Source organism: Erythrolamprus reginae, chromosome 1 (genome assembly GCF_031021105.1).
Source record: "Erythrolamprus reginae isolate rEryReg1 chromosome 1, rEryReg1.hap1, whole genome shotgun sequence".
NCBI classification, from domain to species: domain Eukaryota; kingdom Metazoa; phylum Chordata; class Lepidosauria; order Squamata; family Dipsadidae; genus Erythrolamprus; species Erythrolamprus reginae.
The window spans coordinates 221871628-221891000 of NC_091950.1; the positions used below are offsets into that span (position 1 = coordinate 221871628).

The following is a 19373-nucleotide window of genomic DNA, read 5'->3' on the forward strand; positions in this document are numbered from 1 at the left end:
AAGGCAGGCTGGCAGAGGGGGCAGAGGCAGTAGGTAGGCCATGACTTTGCAGGCTTATCTGACAGGCAGATCAGGGGCGCAGCACTTCAGGCAGACAAACTGCAGATCAGAAACTGGACAGGGCAGAGTGAGCGAGTGGTGACCAGGGGACTGGATTGGGGGCATGGCGAACCAGCCATCGCTACCGGTTTGGCAAACCAGGCCACATGTCTGCTAATGGTTCTCTTGAACCATTCTGAACCAGTAGCATTTTATCTTTGCTAGTAACCCTTAAAATGTTTAAAGAGTACATATTTTCCCAGATAACTTTAATGACATCATTCAAGTTAGGCAAGAAATAATACAGTACTTTTAACAACTAAATTTTGTTATAGGGTTCTTGGACTTTGAATACCGTAATTTTCACTAAGCTTACAGAGGCAAACCTGTGGTCAGTTTTAACAGCAGGTATACTACCTGAAGAAGTCTGATCAAGGGGTGTTTTTTTTAAGTAACTGGATCTCCTGTACTAAGTGCTTGCAAACTCCTAGAGAGTCACAGCCCACATTTTCAGGTCTCTTGGATAACTCATATTGCAAGTTCATGGGACATAAATTAAATAACCAGCAGGACCTGTGGAACTAATTGTACAGGGCTGCAAAAATCTGGACATCATAGAAATACAAAAATACTTGAACCGCTTTCGGACGCCTAGAGCCAGGTTTTTCTTGCCCAGATTTGAAAGCAGTAATCTGCTTTCTAATCTAGGAGTTAGATTTTATGCCTGCTTGCCTCCCTATATATCTTGGAAAATTGTAAATAATTATAAATAACTAATACAAATAATTACTACAGATTCTGTAAATCTCAAAACAGTTTCTAGGTAATACACAGTGGTGGGCTACGAGCCGGAATGCTAAATTGCGTTCGCCGACACAGTTCGTAGGTTCTTGGGGGACCAGTGTAACTTTGCTGCTGCACCTGTGAAGGTAGCAAAATTGTGCATGTAATCGCAGGTAAAACCTAGCTGAAACACAGGTGCAATTTTGCTACCTCCACAGGTGCAGCAGCAAAATTGCACTGGTCCCACAAGAACTTACAAGCCACGGCCATGAGTGCAATTTAGCATTCCAGCTCGTAGCCCACCACTGGTAATACACAATGAAATGCTATAAAAAAAGGAACAAGAAAAAGTCTGTGGGAAAAAAGTCACATTCTTAGAATAAACAATGCACAGCAGTGAAAAATATACTCTTTCTCAAGGCATGCTCACATTATTCTAAGAAATATAATTCTAGGTGACTTTTTTGCTTCATCACAGTCTAGCTGAAAACTATTATTTCTAGTTTTACAAGTTTCATCATTTGAGAAAATATTTTTAAAATGTAATTTAATGCATTTTTATCATTCATCTCATTTTATAATTATATTGTTTAAAATATTTTTGTCTTATGAATATTTTTAAAGTGAAGAGAAGGACAGAAATTGCAATGAAAATCTTCTTAATAATAAATTTAGAAATTAGAATTGTCTTAAGAACTTTTAAAAAGTTAAGATCGGGATAGAAACTGCATTAGAAACTTGTTAATAATAGATTTAGAAATTTAAAAAGTATTAAAATACTCCATTTCTAGTTACTAGCATTTTTAAATCTGACCTCTCAAAATGGTCAATGGAAGGTGACACTTGATTAGCACCATACCTTGGCTGTTCCCACTTTCTATTTACATGTCTAAGCCCTGAATTATCTGAAGCAGAATACATTTCCCCCTTCATTCTTAGGATAGCATTCATTAAGTTCTCCATCACAGTCTAGCAAATTAATTATATAGTAAATGACCCAATTACATGGGAGGAAGAATATATATACTTACACATTTGATCCAACTCTCAATCTCCTCTTCATTGAAACTAGAGAGTGTGCGAGGCAAATATCTGAGCAATCTCTCTTTAACAGATGAGGAAGTAAGTGTGCCTTCCGCCTCTATCAAGCTTGAAATCACATCTGCTATCTGACCAGAACCTTCCACCACGACACAGGGAATTTTGTTCTTGATGGCAGTGTTAATTGCCTATGAAAGAAACTACTGACACAATCAACATTATAGTACAGTTATGTAGCTGTGTATGGGATATATATGATTCTAGCTGTGCATACAGCTGATTCCAGTAGTCATAGTGCTTCTTGTATGTAACTAAACATACCCACAAAAAAGGGGTGAGATGTTGCCCAGACGGGGGGGGGGGGAACGCAGTGGGATAGCAAAAATGTAACTCCACTCCAGATCACCCAATTTGCACTGAAAGATGTTGAAAGAAAATGCAGTGCGTCTTGCATAAGCCACACCCAGTGTGGTAGTAAAAAGTTTGGTAGCCCTTCACTGCCACAAAATAATTAGTCTTGGCAATCCTTATTGTCTTGGGGGACCTCAACCTGCTGTCACTCGGTGAAACCTCTGGGCTAGCACAAGAGTTCATGGCCACCATGACAGCCATGGACCTGACTCAAGAAGTAAAAGGTCCAACTCACGAGGGGAGGCACGCACCCGACATGGTATTCCTCCCTAAGCAATTGAGTAATGATCTGAGACAAAGGGGCTTAGAAGTGTTGCCTTTGTCATGGTCAGATCATTTTGTACTGCAGCTTAACTTCCTGGCTCCAATCCTGCCCCGCAGGGAGGCAGAACCGATTAGGAGGTTCCACCCCAGATGCCTGATGGACCCAGAGAGCTTTCAGAGGGCGCTTGGGGTTATTCCAGATACACTCATCCACAGTTCGGCAGAGTCTCTTGCTGAGGCCTGGAACAAGGCTGCAGCAGAGGCTCTTGCACCGTTGCGACCTCTCCGTGGCACTAGACCCCGTAGAGCTCCATAGTTCAATAAGGAGCTCCGGGACTTGAAACACCAGAAGAGACATTGAGAGAAGCGATGGAGGAAGAGTAAGTCTGAATCCGATCGAACACTTGTAAGAGCTCATATTAAGACTTACAAAGTGGCGCTCAAGGTGGCAAGATGCGTGTACCATGCCGCCTTGATTGCACCAGGGGAATCTCACCGGGCTGCTCTACTTAGGGTGACCTTCTTAACCAGGAGGGAATTGGGGAGCCCTTGCAGAGTAGCGCCGAGGACTTTAACACATTTTTCACTGATAATATCGCTCGGATCCGGGTGGACCTTGACTCCAATTGGATTGCAGAGTCGACTGACAATGAGTCAGTCGAGGTGACTGGGGCCGGTATTTGTCCATCTGTCTGGGAAGAGTTTGATCTGGTGACACCTGATGAAGTGGACAAGGCCATTGGAGCTGTGAGTTCCGCCACCTGTTTACTGGATTCGTGTCCCTCCTGGCTGCTTTTGGCCAGCAGGGAGGTGACACGGAGCTGGGTCCAGGAGATTGTCAATGTTTCCTTCGGGAGGGGGTCCTTTCCGGCTCGCTATAAGGAGGCACTTGTGCGCCCCCTCCTCAAGAAGCCTTCCCTGGACCCAGCTGTATTTAATAACTATCGTCCAGTCTCCAACCTTCCCTTTATGGGGAAGGTTGTTGAGAAGGTGGTGGCGCTCCAGCTCCAGCAGTCCTTGGAAGAAGCTGATTATCTTGGTCCTCAACAGTCGGGTTTCAGGCCCTGTTACAGCATGGAAACTGCTTTGGTCACGTTGATGGATGATCTCTGGCAGGCCCGGGACAGAGATTTATCCTCTGTCCTGGTGCTCCTTGACCTCTCAGCGGATTTCGATACCATCAACCATGGTATCCTTCTGTGCCGGCGGGAGGGGTTGGGAGTGGGAGGCACTGTTCTTCAGTGATTCTCCTCCTACCTCCCCAGTCAGTCGCAGTCGGTGTTAGTGGGGGGGTCAGAGGTCGACCATGAGGTCTCTCCCTTGTGGGGTGCTTCAGGGGTCAGTCCTATCCCCTCTATTTAATATCTACATGAAACCGCTGGGTGAGATCATCCAAGGGCATGGGTTGAGGTATCATCAGTACGCTGATGATACCCAGCTTTGCATCTCCACCCCATGTCCAGTCAATGAAGCAGTGGAAGTGATGTGCCAGTGTCTGGAGGCTGTTGGGGCCTGGATGGGTGTCAGCAGACTCAAACTCAACCCTGATAAGACGGAGTGGCTGTGACAATTCCATCTATCCATCCATCACCTGGGGGGGGATTATTCACCCCCTCAGAGAGGGTCCGCAACTTGGGCGTCCTCCTTGATCCACAGCTCACATTAGAGAAACATCTTTCAGCTGTGGCAAGGGGGCATTTGCCCAGGTTCACCTGGTGCACCAGTTGAGGCCCTATTTGGACCAGGAGTCACTGCTCACAGTCACTCATGCCTTCATCACCTCAAGGTTCGACTACTGTTACACTCTCTACATGGGGCTACCTTTGAAGAGTGTTTGGAAACTTCAGATCGTGCAGAATGCAGCTGCGAGAGCAATCATGGGCTTTCCCAAATATGCCCATGTTAATCCAACACTCTGCAGTCTGCACTGGTTGCCGATCAGTTTCCAGTCACAATTCAAAGTGTTGGTCCTTACCTATAAAGCCCTTCCTGGACCAGGACATCTGCGAGACCGCTTTCTGCCGCACGAATCCCAGTGGCCTGTTAGGTCCCACAGAGTTGGTCTTCTCCGGGTCCTGTCGACTAAACAATGTCGTCTGGCTGGACCCACGGGAAGACCCTTCTCTGTGGCGGCTCCAATCCTCTGGAATCAGCTCCCTCCAGAGATTAGAACTGCCCCCACCTTCCTTGCCCTTCGTAAACTCCTTAAAACCCACCTCTGTCATCAAGCATGAGGGAAAAGTGTTGGATCATGAAATAGAGAGAGCACACTGGGTTTTTGGAGCAAGAAGAGATGCAAACCAACGAGACATTATAATCAAATTCCTCTCAGAAAGAACAGCTGAAAAGGTTTATAAAGAATTAAGAAAAATCACCAACCTTACTTCTAAAGGAGCCCCAATTCGGGTGTTAAAAGATTTGTCAGTGTCAACCCTACAAGCAAGAAGTCAAATGCGCCCGATAACGGAGGCCCTGTTCAAAGGAAATATGTGTTTCAGTTGGCAGTATCCCGCCATTGTCATCGTGTTTCATGAAGGAAGGATGTATCGAGCAGAAACATTCCAAGAAGGAAAAGAAATGTTGGCGAAACTTGGCTTGAATCTAGATCTACAGCAACAGGCAGGAAGAACAACAGAGGCACTGGAAGAAGGGGGGGCAGCAGGAGGAGGGGGGGAGTAAAGATCTTATGGAACTTTTACAATCAACATTCCTCGGCAAACAAGCTCTTTTGGGGAAGAAAAAAGAAGCACCGGAACCCAAGATGGATGCAAGAGTCACGAGGCAAAAAAAGAAATGAAATGTTTGTAAAAATCTCTGTCTTAACTGTTTTAATGGTTTTCCATATTAAGGGGGAAAAGTTAAGGTCTGTTTCAATTTAATATCTGTTTTAACTCTAATCAAATTAAGGGAGACTTAGGGAGGGGAGTGTGGGGTTTTATTTCCAACTTTAAAAGGGTGTTTGGGGGGGCACTAGCTTCAGTGGAATCATGCCCCTTACGGTGCCTAACCAAAGCAGCGGATTTTTCCCGCTCTTCTCTTTTTGTGAGAGAAATTCAGGGGGAGGCACCTGGGTGGGGGAATCTTTAATAAAAATGAAAAAATTAATAGAACTCTGGATTGCAAGAGGGAAAAAGGTTAAATGGAAATACTATGGGTGATCGAACAATTATGGCATTGAATATAAATGGTTTAGCATCGACTGTGAAAAAGTATAGATTATTGAAATTAGCGAAAGAAAACTATGTGGACTTCTTATTTCTTACTGAAACTCATAAGGGAAGGTAAAAAACGGATAAATTGATTGAGAGTAAAGAATGGAAAAATATTTTTGAGTGTAGAGGAGAAACAAACAGTAAAGGAGTGGCCATATTAATAAATCAAAGAAATGTTTTTCAGGTGATACAAACAAAAGGGGATAAAAGAAGGAAGATTATTATTTGTAAAAGGAAAAATGAATCAAAAGATGATAACGCTAGCAGTAATATACGCTCCAAATGTAAATGCTAAACAATTTATTATGAATGCAAAACGTAAACTGGATTTATTTTCAGAGGGGACAATGATATTTGCTGGGGATTTTAATGTAGAAATAACAGCTAATAACAAAGAAAAGAAGCAATTAAATTTGAATAAGTTAAATATGATAGATTTACACGCTGATAATTCAAATAGAGGAACATATTATTCAGCAAGACACAATAAGTTTAGTTGTATTGATTATATTTTCATGAACAAAACAGGAAACATTCAAGTTAAAAAGGCAGAAATTAAAAGTAATTGGATATCTGATCATGCAGCCATAATGGCAGTTATAAAAATAGACCCCATTGGTAGACAAAGAATTTGGAGATATAATACAATTGTCTCAGTAAGTGAGGAAAATAAGGAAAAAATTGAGAGAGATATTCAGGAATTTTATGAAATAAATCAAAATGATGGAATGAGACAATCAGTTATCTGGGACACGAAGAAGGCAGTTATTAGGGGTAATCTAATTAGTATGGAGTCTTATATCAGAAAAAGTTGGGTGATGGAAAGGGAAAAAAGAATAAGGGAAATAGAATCAATAAGAGAAAACTTGAGAATAACCAGAAATAAAGAATGGAATGACTTGTTAAAACTTAAACAAAGACAATTAAAGGACAGAGGAAGAAAATTGGAATAATATGAGAATAGCAGTGAAACAGAGAATTGAAATGGGGGGGGGGATCATCATTACAAATGGTGAAAAAAAGAAAAGAAAAATTAATACTAAATGGCCTGAAGGATAAGGATGGAGTAATGAGATATGGTAACAGAGAATTAGAAAATGTAATAAGAGAATTTTATGCAAAACTATATCAAAAAGAACATGTCACGTTACAAGAAATAGAGGTTAAAGAAAGGCTGAATGAAGAAGAAAAAGAAATGTTAAATGCAAATATAACAAGGGATGAAATAATTAAAGTGGTAAAAGAATTAAAACCAGGTAAAGCACCTGGCCTTGATGGATTTACAGGTGAATGTTATAAAACGTATGTAGAAATTCTGTTACCGCATTTGGAGAAACTGTATAATAATATCCTCATAACACTAGATGTTCCACAAACATGGAAGGTGTCTGAAATTGTAACAATTCCTAAATCAGGTCGAGACTTAAAAGAACCAGGTTCCTACCGCCCAATTAGTCTGCTAAATCAAGATTATAAAATTTTTATGAAAATTTTAGCAAATAGGTTGGAAAATATATTGCCAACGATAATTGGGAAAGACAGTATCGTTTTATAAAAGGAAGAAGAATATATGAGCCAATTAGAAATATAGTGAATGTGCTGCACCATGCTACCAAAATTAAAAGGAAAATGGGATTACTAAAGTTAGATGTTTATAAAGCTTTTAACAAAATAAATCATGAGTATTTGTTCCAATTATGCAATAGTTTGAATATGGGGAAAGGGTTTTGTCAAATAATAAAAGAAATATATAAGGACAATACAGCCTACGTCAGAGTGAATGGAAATAGAACGGAGAAGATAGAAATAAATAATGGGACTAAGCAGGGATGTCCCCTATCCCCGATGCTTTTTGCAATGGCAATTGAAACGTTAGCTAATAAAATTAGAAAAGATATACAATGGAAGGGATATCAAATAGGAAATATGGAATTAAAATTAAACTTATTTGCAGATGATGCCATAATAGTTACAGAAACACCAATAGATATGATTAAAAGAATGATTATAATACTTCAGGAGTTTAAAAACCAATCAGGGTTAAGAGTGAATATGGAAAAATCAGAAATCATTTGTTTAAATACAGGGCCTAAAGAACAAATTGAAATACGGAAGGTATCGGGTTTAAAACTGGGTAGCAAGAAAATGAAATATTTAGGAGTATTGTTATTAAAGAATCCGGAAAAAATGGTGGAATTTAATTATAATTTAATATGGAAAAAAATTCAGAAACAAATTAAGAACTGGAAAAATAAAAATTTGAGAAGATTGGCTAAAGTAAGAGCTTTAAAGGTGATGATTATCCCAAAAATGTTACATATTTTACAGGTAATGCATGGAACCTTCCCAATAAGAAAGATAAGAGAATGGGACACCAAATTAAATGTGTGGATAGAAGGTAACAAAAGACCAAGAATTAAAAAAAATGGCTGATAGCAACGGAGGACGAGGGAGGCTGGGGAAATCCAAGCTTGGAGTATTATAGGGACGCATATCATATTGATAGGCTAATGGAACTACAATTATCAGAGGAAAAACCATGGGTAGAATTAGAGAAAGAAATTAATGATATTAAGAATCAGGAATTATTATTTACGAAATGGAATAAGGTAGAAATAAATAGATTATTAGACCCTACTAAAGCGATAATAGAGAGTTGGATGAAATGGCAAGATAAATTGAAAATGACAAATTCTAAATTAGCAACGCTGCATGTGATAAATACAAAGAAAGAAAGTAACCTCACAAAGATAATATGGGAACTAAGGAGGAAAGGTATAAGAGAATAGAACAGTTATATGAAAGGGACGGAAGAATTAATAGAAATGAAATAGAGAGGTGCCTGGGACAACAAAACTGGTTACAAATCAACGCGATAAGCACATATTTAAGTAAAAGGGAAAATAAAGAAATATTCATGAGACAAGAAATAAATTTAGAAAAGATACTAAGGGAAAAGTGTAAGAATATAAAAGCACAAACAGGTAACATATATAGAGAATTATTACAAGCAGAAGAACTAGTAAAAGGATTGATGAGATATTGGCAGGACGAATTAGAAATTGATAAATGGGATATGGAAGGTATAATTGAAAATATTAAAAGAATTAAAAACACAAGAATAAGAGAGATGAGAAGAAAAATATTACATAAATGGTATTATACACCAGTACAATTAGCACGTTTTCAAACAACGAAGAAAGGAAATTGTTGGCATGGGTGTAAGGAAAACGGAGTATTTATGCATATGTTTTGGGAATGTAATAAAGTTCAAAAATTTTGGAAACAAATACAAATGGAAGTGAATAAAATTACGAATGGTAATTGGAAAATAACTAAGGAAGCAGCATTATTGATAAAAAATAGAGAGGTAAAAGAATATGAATAAATCAAAATTGCAGTGATAGAAAGTGCCCAGGCAACTATAGTGCTTGGGTGGAAAGATGACAATAAATGGACGATAAAAAATTGGTGCAAATACATGGCGGATCACATTCACTATGAAATTATGGAAATTAAACTACATAATTATAATGAAGAGAAATTAGCAGCAACAATGAGGTGGTGGGAGAAGGTTAAAAATTATATATTAACAACATCAGTAAGCGATGCAAATGTAAGAAATAAAATTCAATCACTCTATAAAGAATGAACAATGTAACCCAGAGACAAAGCAAATGAAGGATACAAAATTGAATCTTCCCTGGTGAAGGGTTTTTTTTCTGTTTGGTGGTGGTACACTTTATGTTTTTTGTTTTGTTTTTTGTAAAATTTTCAAAACAATCAATAAAATTATATTATTAAAAAAGTCTAAAAGCAACACTAATTCAAAATACACGTAAAGAGCTAGAGATTCTCTGGGTTTGCATGCAAGCTAAAGAGGGTTCTTTCATTAGAATTGGGGTGATCTATAGACCTCCAGGGCAATCTGAGGATTAGGATAACAAAATGGTGGAGATATTGTGGTTATGAGTGATTTCATGCCTGACATTGACTGAAATATCCCTAGTGCACTTACATGCAAAACCAAAAATATAGTAGAGGCCCTTACATGAGCAGCTCTGGCACAGCTGGTTAAGACAGAGAGGAGACTACTCTAGAGAGGAGAATAGTCTAGATTTAGTTTTTACTAATGGGAATCGGGTTTCAGAGGTTAAGGTGGGAGACAATTTAGGTTGCAGTGACCACCTGTGTTAGTGGTTTGATGTAAAAACTGATTGTGAGCAATCCTATACAGTGATCCCTTGCTTTTTGCGGGGGATGCGTTCCAAGACCACCTGTGAAAAAAGAAAACTATGACATAGAGACGGTATATTTACAACATAAATATAACATAAAAAATGTAAAAAGCATGGGAGCTCCCCCCCACCGATGCCGATTGCCCTTCTGCTGCCTGCCCCTCGCCCAGCACTCCTTTTTACCCTGTACCTTACACCAGGAGAGAAGGGGTAGAGACATGTGTGTGTGAGAGAAAAGCTTTGGGTGCAGCCACCGCGGCCAGCAACGGCGCTCCATTCAGCTCCGTCTTTGCAGTTGCTGCGCCGGGCTCTCCTCCCCTGGAACAATGACGGATCTTCCACCAGCACTGTGTAAACAACATTGCCGAGCTCAGACAGCAGGGTGGTGGAGGAGAAGGAGGAGGCGGCGGCAAACGAGGGGTTTGCAAACGGCCACGCACCCCATGGCACAAGGCGGTCGCGGCGGTCAGGGGACTGCTGTCAAACCCGGCAGCAGTGAGCAAAGCCTCCCACCCAGGGAAGTGCCACATTTGAAAAGCTGTGGCTTGGGCGCAGGAGGAGGGTGGCTCGAGGTTCTTCTGTCTCTAAAATTGGTCCTCCTCTGGATAATTGTACAAGAGACATTGTACAATAAAAGAAAAGCCGTGACTTGGCATCCATGTTCACCCCTGGGGGGGGGCAAATCAGGAAAGCCCATGGTGTTAAAAAAAACCACAGAGTATTTTTTCCATTAATATTTTTTGAAAACTCGTGGTATAGCCTTTCCGCGAAAGTCGAACCCACGAAAGTCAAGGACCACTGTATTGGATTTCAGAAAAACAAATTTCAATGAAATGAGGGAATGTTTAAATAATGAATTAAAGGGGAGGAATAAAATGGCAGGAGCGAATGTCCAGTTGACTGTATATAAGGCCATCTTAAAAGCCACTGGACAGTATGTAAGGCAAATAACTAAAGGTAAAAGGACGAAGAAACCGCTATGGTTTAGTAATGATGTAAGGGCTATAAATGAAAAAATGTCTGCCTATAAGAGGTATAAAGAGTCTGGAAGTATAGCTGACAGAGAAGTGCATAAAATGAGGCACAAAGAGGCGAAACAGATAATAAATGCTGCTAAAGCCTCAAAAGAGGAAGAAATTGCCAAATCTGTAAAGAAGAGGATAAAACCTTCTTCAGATATATTAGTAATAGGAAGAAGAAAAGCTGCAGCATCACAAAGCTTAGTACTGGGGATAATACATACATTGATGGGAATAAGGAGGTCGCTGAATATTTGAATAGCTATTTCTGTTCAATTTTCTCAGAAGGCAACTTACAATATAATACTTTGGGTGGATATATCATTGCTTCCAGCTGTAGAGATTTAGCTCCAGTGATCTCAGAGGCCGATATCCTAGAACAGCGTTTCCCAAAGTGTGGTACGCATACCCCAGGGGTACGGGAAGAGTTTGGTGGGGGTATGCGTTCAGAAAAAGTTCTGAAATACATCTTGCCTTTTCCAACTTCATATTTATGTGAAGTTGCTTTTTCAGCATTTGTAGACATTAAGTCAAAAAAAGGAACAAACTATTGGATGTGGAACCACATCTCTGATTAAAATTAACAACCAGGGAACCAAATTATGATGATCTGTCATCTCGGTACAAACAATTTAATCCTTCTCATTGATCCAAAGTTATTTATAATATAACTTTTATTTATATTTTATTATGAATAATTTTATTTTTGTTATATTTATTATTATTTTATGTATATACCAAAAAAAGAAAAATAAATATATTTTGATTGTTATTAAAATACATCCATTTTTTTAATGAGGAGTACTAAGCATTACAAAAATTATAGAGGGGGTACACATATGTCAAAAGTATGGGAAACAAACCAACTGTCTTAGAAGAATTTGAACTCAACATAAATAAAAACACAATAAGGGACCACTTGTGGGAGCTCAACAAGTACAAATCGCCAAGACCAGATGGACTACACCCCAGAGTCCTAAAAAATTGGCAGACACCATCGTGGAACCACTTCTCCTCATCTACCAAAAATCCTTGACCACAGGAGATCTACCAGAAGACTAGAAATGAGCTGATGTAGTCCCCATCCACAAAAAAGGTAAAAAGACTAACACAGGTAACTACAGACCAATCAGTCTGACTTCTATGCCTGGAAAAATACTGGAGAAAATAATTAAAAAAACAACTACCTAGAAACAAACAAGATAATATCCAACAGCCAACATGGGTTTGTCAGAAACAAATCATGTCAAACCAATCTCATATCCTTTTTCAACACCATAACCAAATCAGTAGACCAGCGCAACACGGTGGACCTCGTTATACTTGGACGTCAGCAAAGCTTTTGATAAAGTAGATCACAATCTCCTAATCCTTGTGGATCTTGCGAATGAGAAAAAAACAGGGTAGACTACAACACATGCAGATGGATAAACAGTTGGCTGACCAACCGCACCCAATGAGTTGTCCACAACGGCTCCAAATCCACATGGAAGAAGGTAGGCAGTTGGGTACCACAGGGTTCTGTCCTGGGCCCTGTGCTCTTCAAAATTTTTATCAACGATTTAGATGAGGGAACAGAGGGGGAACTAATCAAATTTGCAGACAACACCAAGCTGGAGGGGATAGCCAACACCCTAGAGGATAGGCTCAAAATACAGAAAGACCTGGATAGATTAACACTGTGGGCCCAAACTAACAAAATGATGTTCAACGTCGAGAAAAGTCCTTCATCTAGGTAAAAAAACCTAGACACGCATACAGTCTGGGAGGAACCCTACTTAGCAGTAGTGACTGTGAAAGGAATCTCGGAGTCTTGGTGGATAATCAACTAAATATGAGCCAGCAATGTGCAGCAGCAGCTAAAAAGGCCAACACAATCCTAAACTGTATCAACAGGGGGATACACTCCAAGACCAGAGAGGTATTAATACCACTCTATAATGCCCTGGTCAGACCACATCTTGAGTACTGCATTCAGTTCTGGTCACCACACTTCAAAAGAGTCATATAAACTCTGGAGAAGGTGCAGAAAAGAGCAACCAAAATTATTAGGGGACTAGAAACCAAGACTTATGAAGAGAGATTGCTGGAACTGCGCATGGATAGCCTAGAGAAAAGAAGGGCCAGGGGGGGACATGATAGCAGTCTATAGGTACTTGAGGGGTTGCCACAGAGAGAAGGGGTCACACTGTTTTCCAGGGCACCAGAGGGACAGACGAGGAACAATGGTTGGACCAGGAGAGATTCAGCCTAGTAATAAGGAAGAACTTCATGATGGTCAGAGCAATCAACCAGTGGAATGGCCTGCCAGCGGAGGTTGTGAACTTCCCAACCCTGGACATTTTCAAGAGGAGATTGTACTATCATTTGGCTGGGGTGCTGTAGGATTTCCTGCTTAAGCAGGGGGTTGGACTTGATGACCTGCAAGTTCCCTTTCCACTCAAAGAAACAAACAAACAAACAAATAGATTAAAGATAAATAAGGCAATGGGTCCAGATGGCATTCACCCCAGATCTAAAGAACTCAGATGTGTAATTGCTACCCCCCTGACTGATTGCTAGCCCCCTGACCAATCACCAACAGGGGATGTTCCTGATGATTGGAGAATGGCCAGTGCTGTGCCTATCCACAAGAATGGCAGTAGAGAAGAAGCTGGTAACTACAGGCCAGTTACTTTGACATCAATTATAGTTAAACTGAAGGAGACTCTACTCAAAAAAGAGGATAAATCAGCACCTAAAAAACAATAACTTATTGGACCCAAATCAGCATGGCTTTAGTGAAAGCAAATCATGTCAGACTAATCTGATTGATTTCTTTGACTATGTCACAAAGGTGTTGGATGAAGGTGGTGCCATGGATATTGCCTACCTGGACTTCAGCAAAGCCTTTGATACGGTTCCACATAAAGAGCTGATAGATAAATTAGTGAAGATTGGACTTAATCCCTGGATAGTTCAATGGATTTGCAGCTGGCTAAAGCGTAGACATCAGAGAGTTATTGTTAACGGCGAGTATTCTGAGCAGAGTCAGGTTACAAGCGGTGTGCCACAAGGGTCTGTTCTGGGTCCTATTCTTTTTAATATGTTTCTGAGTGACATAGGGGAAGGTTTGGTAGGGAAGGTTTGCCTATTTGCTGATGACTCTAAAGTGAGCAATAGGGTTGATATTCCTGGAGGCGCCTGTAATATAGCCAATGATTTAGCTTTACTATATAAGGAGTCAAAGCAGGTGTCAAAGCAATGGAAACTGCAGTTTAATGTTTCCAAATGTAAAATAGTGCACTTGGGGAAAAGGAATCCTTAATCTGAGTATTGTTTTGGCAGTTCTGTGTTAGCAAAAACTTCAAAAGAGAAGGATTTAGGGGTAATGATTTCTAACAGTCTCAAAATGGGGGAACAGTGCGGTCAGGTGGTAGGGAAAGCAAGTAGAATGCTTGGCTGCATAGCTAGAAGTATAACAAGCAGGAAGAGGGAGATTGTGATCCCACTGTATAGAGCGCTGGTGAGACCACATTTGGAATACTGTGTTCAGTGCTGGAGACCTTACCTACAAAAGATATTGATAAAATTGAATGGGTCCAAAGATGGGCTACAAAAATAATGGAAGGTCTTAAGCATAAAACTTATCAGGAAAGACTTAATGAACTCAATCTGAGGACAGAAAGGAAAGGGGGGACAGAAGGGAAAGGGGGGGACATGATCGAAACATTTAAATATGTTAAAGGGTTAAATAAGGTTCAGGAGGGAAGTGTTTTTAATAGGAAAGTGAACACAAGAACAATGGAGCACAAACTGAGGTTAGTTGGGGGAAAGATCAGAAGCAACATGAAAAAATATTATTTTACTGAAAGTGTACTAGATGCTTGGGACAAACTTCCAGCCGATGTGGTTGGTAAATTTAAACATGCCTGGGATAAACATACATCCATCCTAAGATAAAATACAGGAAATAGTATAAGGGCAGACTAGATGGATCATGAGGTATTTTTCTACCATCAATCATCTATATTTATATGTTTCAACTCCTTTCAGACTCTGGCTGGTGTGCAGCATGAAAAATATAAAATCAATATAAAACAGTATAAACCTGTTTAAAATATATTCATTCTTAAAAAGCCGGAACATGGTGATGTCAAACTAACCTCGGCCCCAATCCTGCCAGTAGAGTGGGGGCAACATGAACCACAGGGGGCAGCTGGTTCCAGAGAACCAGAGCCGCCACAGAGAAGGCCCTCTCCCACAGTGGATTTTTGGAGAGATTTGGGGCTAGATAGAAAGATTTTTGGGCAGCGATTTTTGGAGAGATTTGGGGCTAGATAGGGAGCTTTTGGGGCTGCGACGTTTTGAAGAGATTTGGGGCTAGATAGGAAGCTTTTGAGGCAGTGACTTTTGGAGAGATTTGGGGCTAGATAGGAAGCTTTTGGGGCAGCAATTTTTGGAGAGATTTGGGGCTAGATAGGGAGCTTTTGGGGCTGCGACTTTTGGAGAGATTTGGGGTTAGATAGGAAGCTTTTGGGGCAGCGATTTTTTGAGAGATTTGGGGCTAGATAGGAAGCTTTTGGGGCAGCGGCTTTTGGAGAGATTTGTGGCTAGATAGGAAGCTTTTTGGGCAGCAATTTTTGGAGAGATTTGGGGCTAGATAGGGAGCTTTTGGGGCTGCGACTTTTGGAGAGATTTGGGGTTAGATAGGAAGCTTTTGGGGCAGCGACTTTTGGAGAGATTTGTGGCTAGATAGGAAGCTTTTGGGGCTGCGACTTTTGGAGAGATTTGGGGCTAGATAGGAAGCTTTTGAGGCAGTGACTTTTGGAGAGATTTGGGGCTAGATAGGAAGCTTTTGGGGCAGCGATTTTTGGAGAGATTTGGGGCTAGATAGGAAGCTTTTGGGGCTGCGACTTTTGGAGAGATTTGTGGCTAGATAGGAAGCTTTTGAGGCAGCGACTTTTGGAGAGATTTGGGGCTAGATAGGAAGCTTTTGGGGCAGCGATTTTTGGAGAAATTTGGGGCTAGATAGGAAGCTTTGGGGGGAGTGACCTTTGGAGAGATTTGGGGCTAGATAGGAAGCTTTTGGGGCAGCGATTTTTGGAGAGATTTGGGGCTAGATAGGAAGCTTTTGAGGCAGCAATTTTTGGAGAGATTTGGGGGTAGATAGGAAGCTTTTGGGGCAGCGACCTTTGAAGAGATTTGGGGCTAGATAGGAAGCTTTGGGGGGAGTGATTTTTTGAGAGATTTGGGGCAAGATTTTTGGAGCCCTCTTTGAGCCCCCGGCATCACACCCAGCTCTCTACCAACGTGGGAACCTCCCCAGAGCCCCCAACGACAGCAGAGGATTCTAACTCAGTCCGGAGCCCTCCTCAAGCCCCCAGCATCAAACCCGGTGCCCAGCTGACATGGGAGCTTCCACAGAACCCCCGACAACAGTGGAAGACACACAGAGCCCTCCTTGAGTCCCGGCATCACACCCGGCACCCAGCTGATGCAGGAGCTTCCCCAGAGCCTTATGCTTAATCAAAGCATAATCAACTAATAAATCAGCAAAAACAAGACCAACCAAAACACAACTAAATACAAAAACAGCACTCATCAGGAGCACTCATCTACTCCACTACCAGCCTCCTACCACGAAGAATGAACCATGCACTCAGAGAGAAGACATTCCTACTACCCACATGGAAGACAAACCCACCACACCCAAAGGAGATGAAAGAGCTGACTTCCTAGTGAGTTGCACACTGTGCTCCATGTATACACTCCTACCCTCAAACTTCCAAAACTTCACTTGCAATAAATGTAAAGTAATCCAATTACTTGAGGAAAAAATAAAACCTAGAGAGAAATCTCAAAACCCTGCAGCACCAACATCAAAACAAGAAAGACCAATATACTCACAACACCTCCAACACCACAGAAGAGCATATCAGACCCCCCCCCCACGGTTGAAAATGACTGGACACATCACCCAAAGAAGAAAAAAACAAACCATCCCCAAACTCCCACCAACTTCAACCCGCCTCTTTCCAACCCCAGTGCCTACAAGTAACAAATATGCAATACTCCTGGCACAAGAAGACCAACAAACACCTGACAAGGAGCCACCAAGGACCAAGCACAACAATACAACACCATCAAACACAGTCATCACGAAGACTAGCCCCCCTCTCCCGAACCCAACCAAAAAGAAAAGGAGAGTGGTGGTAATTGGTGACTCAACTCTCAGGGGAACTGAACCTGCCATCTGCAGACCGGACAATTAATCCAGAGAGGTGAGCTGCCTCCCTGGAACCAAAATCTTGGATATAGCGCTAAACCTCACTAAAATCCTAAAACCCACTGACTACTACCCCCTACTAGTGATCCTTGCAGGAACAAATGACACAAGGAAAGACATGAACGAAATCACAAAAGACTACGACCACTTGGGCAATACAATAAAAAAGATAGGAGCACAGGTCGTCTTCTCCTCTTTTCTAACCACAAGAGGACAACATCCTGACAGAGAATGGAAACCGACTAGCCCAACTTATCAGAAGGGATTTATTTATTTATTTATTTATTTATTTATTTATTTATTTATTTATTTATTTATTTATTTATTTATTTATTTATTTATTTGTATGCCACCCCTTTCCGTAGACTCGGGGCGGCTCACAACATAATAAAACAATTCATAACAAATCTAATAATTTATAATTTAAAATTTAAAGTAGTTAAGAAAACCCCATTTTTAAGCAGACAGACCTACAAACATATTATACATAAATTATATAGGCCCGGTGGAGATATCTATATTCCCCCATGCCTGATGACAAAGGTGGGTTTTGAGGAGTTTACAAAAGGCAAGGAGGGGTAGGGACAGTTCTAATCTCTGGGGGGAGCTGGTTCCAGAGAGTCGGGGCCACCACAGAGAAGGCTCTTCCCCTGGGGCCCGCCAACCGACATTGTTTAGTTGACGGGACCCGGAGAAGGCCGACTCTGTGGGACCTAATCGGTCACTGGGATTCGTGCAGCAGAAGGCGGTCTCGGAGATATTCTGGTCCAATGCCATGAAGGGCTTTATAGGTCATAACCAACACTTTGAATTGTGACGGAAATTGATCAGCAACCAATGCAGACTGCGGAGTGTTGGTGTAATGTGGGCATTTTTGGGAAAGCCCATTACTGCTCTCGCAGCTGCATTCTGCATGATCTGAAGTTTCCGAACACTTTTCAAAGGTAGCCCCATGTAGAGAGCATTACAGTAGTCGAGCCTCGAGGTGATGAGGGCATGAGTGACTGTGAGCAATGAGGCCCGGTCCAAATAGGGCCACAACTGGTGCCCCAGGCGAACCTGGGCAAACGCCCCCCTCACCACAGCTAAAAGATGGTTCTCTAATGTGAGCTGTGGATCGAGGAGGATGCCCAAGTTGCGGACCCTCTCTGAGGGGGTCAATAATTCCCCCCCAGGGTGATGGATGGACAGATGGAATTGTCCTTGGGAGGCAAAACCCACAGCCACTCCATCTTATCCGGGTTGAGTTTGAGTCTGTTGACACCCATCCAGGCCCCAACAGCCTCCAGGCACCAGCACATCACTTCCACTGCTTCGTTGATTGGACATGGGGTGGAGATGTAAAGCTGGGTATAATCAGCATACTGATGATACCTCACCCCATGCCCTTGGATGATCTCACCCAGTGGTTTCATGTAGATATTGAATAGCAGGGGGGGAGAGGACTGACCCCTGAGGCACCCCACAAGGGAGAGACCTAGAGGTCGACCTCTGACCCCCCACTAACACCGACTGCGACCGACCGGAGAGGTAGGAGGAGAACCACTGAAGAACAGTGCCTCCCACTCCCAACCCCTCCAGCCGGTGCAGAAGGATACCATGGTCGATGGTATCGAAAGCTGCTGAGAGGTCAAGAAGCACCAGGACAGAGGATAAACCCCTGTCCCAGGCCCACCAGAGATCATCCATCAACGCGACCAAAGCAGTTTCCGTGCTGTACCCGGGCCTGAAATCCGACTGCTGGGGACCTAGATAATCGGCTTCTTCCAAGGACCGCTGGAGCTGGAGTGCCACCACCTTCTCAACAACCTTCCCCATAAAGGGGAAGTTACATTAAAAATATCAGATCATTCTGCAAAAGATAGAGATTAAGGGGAAACTAACTGATGAAGACAAACAAATATTAAACGGGACAATAACAAATGATGAAATTATTAGAGTTATTAATGGGTTGAAACCTGCCAAAGCTTCAGGCCCAGACGGAATTATGGGGGAATACTATAAGACTTTTGTGACTCAATTATTACCTTTAATGACATACTTCAAACCTTCAATATTCCACAGTCATGGAAGACATCCGAGATCATCACTATCCCAA

The 19373-nt window shown here is 41.7% G+C and overlaps 1 protein-coding gene across 1 annotated transcript in view; it reads right to left on the reverse strand.

Annotated features, from left to right (window-relative positions):
* The window catches only part of TRPM8 (transient receptor potential cation channel subfamily M member 8), a 507003-nt gene that overhangs the window by 414520 nt on the left and 73110 nt on the right, over positions 1–19373 (reverse strand). The window contains exon 8 of the mRNA XM_070758570.1: positions 1854–2051. Coding sequence (XP_070614671.1) covers positions 1854–2051 — 198 coding nt within the window. The remainder of the gene's footprint in view (positions 1–1853; positions 2052–19373) is intronic.